The sequence below is a fragment of the Peromyscus eremicus genome, chromosome 12 (genome assembly GCF_949786415.1).
Source record: "Peromyscus eremicus chromosome 12, PerEre_H2_v1, whole genome shotgun sequence".
Taxonomy (NCBI): Eukaryota; Metazoa; Chordata; class Mammalia; order Rodentia; family Cricetidae; genus Peromyscus; species Peromyscus eremicus.
Window position 1 is genome coordinate 79,736,803 of NC_081428.1, and position 3,918 is coordinate 79,740,720.

Below are 3,918 nucleotides of genomic sequence, written 5' to 3' on the forward strand. Positions count from 1 at the left end.
AACCTTGCTTAGGATCTGCTAACACCTTTGTTTGTTTGTGTGGTGCTAGTGTGGTGCTAGAACCCAGGGCTTCCTGACATACTAGGCAAGCGCATTACCCATTAGCCACTGCCCAAGTCCCCCATTTATATGTGTTGACCTGGGAATTATACTTTAGCAAGGGGCAACTTGTGTGTAACGCAATTCACATCTTAAGCTTTTGCTTTCAGGCTACATATGGACAAGTTTTAACACTGCTCTCTTACGAAGAATGTGCTGTCAATCCAGAAGAGACGGGTTTCTCTGACACGCCCTGACCACATGCCTGTGTTAAGCCTGCTGGGTGAGGCAGAGCCAGGTTCTGCAGAGTACAAAGCTTATGCAACTTTGAGAAGAGTTTTAGAGAAAAAAAAAAAAACTTTAAATCTTCTCTTTGGTGAATGTCCCATGATATACAAATTATCAAGGATAATATGAACGCTGCCCCCAGGTTCATGAACACAGTGTATAACATGAGGAATCTCAAACCTTAAGTTTTCTTAGTCTCAGAGAGAATCAGGTTCTGGGGCTTTGGGTTTTTGGGGGTAGAAGATGGCTTGAGCTTGGGTTGGTTCCCGCTATGCGGGGGAGAGAAGGCGTGGGGTGTGGGGGAAGAGGCCTGAATCCTGCTGCTCCCGGAGGACAAGCCCCTCTGCTGGCCTCTGCCGGGTGCCTACGGCATTTTAAAACGGCTGCCTTGTCTGCTATCTGCAAACCTCTAAGCTTCTAGAAGCGTTCCATCCTTCAAGAAGAGCATCCCTGGCTGTATGGGGACCGTAAATGCAACAGCTTCACGGTGCCCACTTCTCTCCGTTATCCTTTCTCCACATGCCTACCACCTCCTCTTCCTCCCATTCTGCCGTTTCTTCAGACTTCCAGATGTTGAGTGGCTGCATCTCATTTGGAGATGTCCATAGAGATCATTGGTACCCACCCCTACCTCGTGGCTATTTCTCCCCTCACCCCATTCTCAAGTAAGATGCAGTCTTTTCTTCAGTCTCCCCAGAAGCACGCACATAGGACATCATACACTCAATAGACTTTCCGAAGGAGGAGGAACAAGTTGTTTTGTATCACAGCCAAAACAAGGCACTTCAAATTATTTGTTTGCTTTTTGATTTTGTACAGCTGGAGATTGAACCCAAGGTCCCAGGCAAGCTAGGCACACACTCTGCCTGTGAGATACATCCCCAGCCCTTACATTTGCGAAAACATTTTAATTACATCTTATTATTGTTAGTGTGTGTGTGTGATAGCATGTGCACCACAGATTTATCAGAGGACAGCTTTCAAGAGTCAAGCCTCCCCTTCTACTGTGGGTCCAAGGGATGGATCTCAGGTCCTCAGGGTTGTGGCAGGTGCCTCTACCCACTGAGCCATCTCACCAGTCCTAAAATTATATTTTAATCACCTTATTACAACCACTTTTTGAGAATTCCTCCCCGGACTCTTCCCATTCCTGACTTGAACCCTTGGTAAACTGCCTGAATCCCTTCTCAATACAACCAAATTTTTCATCCCCTTCTCAGTAGTCAGCAGACATACTCAGTTTAAGTTTATATATAGGAAAAGCTACCCAGAGCTATTACAGACAAGTGCTGTTTTGTTCTTTGCATTCAAATGACCAGAAACCATATAGATAAGGAAACAGGTAAGACACTGACCTGGACAGCACAAAGTGACAACCAAGAAGTCATCCTTGGAGCTAGAAGTTTTATTTAGGGAGAAGAAGGTAGTCCTGGGGTGGGAAGCTATGCTGTGGATCCCAGGTTGTGCATACAACACTCCCGACAGCTTCTGTTCCTACACGACTCCATCCTGTGGCAGGGCCTCTGCCTTGAGTTTTTCTAGTTCCTCACCACTGGATTCCATAGGGCAGCGCTGGTACCTAGCACCCGGAGTCTTTGTCCAGGAAGAATAGCGACTGTGCCAGAGACTGCAGAGGCCATAGATGGCAAGGAACAAGGCAGCTGCCAAGACCAGGTGCCAGCAGAAGAAGATGGTTAGGAATGCGTGGTCCATAGGGTCGTCTGTCCTCCAGGGCTGTCCAGTAAGAGGTATATACATTTCACAGATCTGCATCATCCAGCTGCTTAACATCAGCCCCAGCCAACTCTTGAGGATCCAGAGTGAAGGACGGTTGGGGACCCAGACCTCCACAGTGAGCACCAGAGCAAGGAAGAAGGAGGGTATCATTAACAGAAGGTGTACTCGGATCTCCAAGGAGCTTTTGTTCTCAATGTGGGTTACCATCAGCATTATCAGCACATAGAAAGCCAACGCTTCGGCTGCGCACTTCAGCTTCACACCCCAACTCGCCAGGTGTGACTGGCTCACAATGTCCACCACGCCACTGAGAATAAAGAACCCAAACATGGTTACATGCTGCCAGTTGTCCTTGAAGACAAATGGCCGCCGAGGGTCCTTCCAATCTATTATCTGCACACGATTCACCCCGAGGGGGTAGAAATATTCACCGAAAATGCCAAAGGTGGGCACAACTATCTTCAACATTGCTTCATACGATACCTGCCGAGACAGCCTGTGTCCCCACAGCTTCCTTGGGAGCAGGGGATGTTTGAGGACCTTCTGTTCCTGTAGCAGGGCCAAGGATGTTAGCGCCGAGTAGTAGAATGAGAAGACAAGGAGGCCTACTCCTGGCAGCAGGTGTCCCTCCAGGGTTCCCATGGCTTTGTGTCAGAGAAGACCAAAGCCAGCAATGAAGAACTGGCTGTCCTCAAAAGCCTCACAAGAGATTATCAGAGCCTCCAGCTTCCTGGCCCTGCCACCCACATGCAAGAATATCCTCATCGCAGATGTCTGAGCCACTCCCAGGGCGGGGCCTCTGAGCAAGGTGGTTTTCAGTCATCTTAGAGTTCTCCTGACTGAAGTTTGCTGGAGCTGAGATTTCAGCTTCTGTATCATGGGGCTGGCCAGCACTGCAGACTGGGTTTGCCTTTCCTTCCACTAATCCCCATGCTCCAGGCCCACAGAGAGAGGTAGGGAAAGAATGAAGGGGCTTTAACAGAGGGCCGGTGGGCTGTCTTTACTACTGACAGCTGGTGCTAGGCTTAGTAGAACTATTTCTCTCATTTTAATCCTCCAACAAGGGGAATGGAGAAATGGCCTCAGTGGTTAAGAACTTTTTCTTCTCTTAAAAAGGACCTGAGTTTGGTCTCTAGCACCCACCTGGGGCAATTCACAACTGCCTGTGACTTCAGCTCCATGGAATCTGACACCCTCTTCTGGTCTTCTAGGACACTCCCACACAGGTGCACACACACACACACACACACACACACACACACACACACACACACAGAGTTAAATCCATGAATGGCTTTATGAGAAGAGACACCTTTTGTTTAAGACCCATTCCGTGTCACTTTATTATTGAGTCCCATGCTGAGGAAGACAGAATGGAGTTGTATTACCATGGAGTTGTTCATATTATTTACTTTCAAATCACTCTTTCATAATTTCTGAAAGAAGCGCCTTAAGGGAGGTGAGATTTATTTTGCTTCTGGGTTTCGGAGGACTGATCCCACTGTGGTGGGGGAGCCTGGCTGAGCAGCTCAGATCTCAGTAGCAGGAGTCTGTGGCAGAGACCATTCACATTTCAGTGAACCAGGGAGCAGGTAGACTGCAGGAGACACGGTAGAACCTTCCAAAGCCTGCCCCCTACTTTTGCCAGCTAAGTAAACCTCTTAACGTGTCCACAGTCTACTAAGACAGCAAGCAGAGAGAGAGCAAGCGTTCAAATCACAAGCCTGGGAGATGCAGTGTGGTCAAATCACAACTGTTGCTATAATAAATACTCTAACATGTGGAAGGATCACCCTCAGATAAGAGACTGTGGGGCAAATGTTAGCAGGTGCTGGGGTGTGATTGTGATAGCGA

General features: G+C 48.2%; 1 protein-coding gene across 1 annotated transcript; it reads right to left on the reverse strand.

The window, feature by feature from the left end:
- Nucleotides 1–1,821: 1,821 nt before the first annotated feature.
- LOC131922415 (transmembrane epididymal protein 1A-like) lies at nt 1,822–2,706 on the reverse strand. The gene has a single exon (XM_059277199.1). The coding sequence runs from the start codon at nt 2,704–2,706 to the stop codon at nt 1,822–1,824; it is 885 nt and encodes a 294-aa protein (XP_059133182.1).
- Nucleotides 2,707–3,918: the final 1,212 nt, after the last annotated feature.

Coding starts and splice junctions, on each gene's coding strand:
- LOC131922415 (XM_059277199.1), bottom strand. CDS start 2,706: ATGGGAACCCTGGAGGGACACCTGCTGCCAGGAGTAGGCCTCCTTGTC.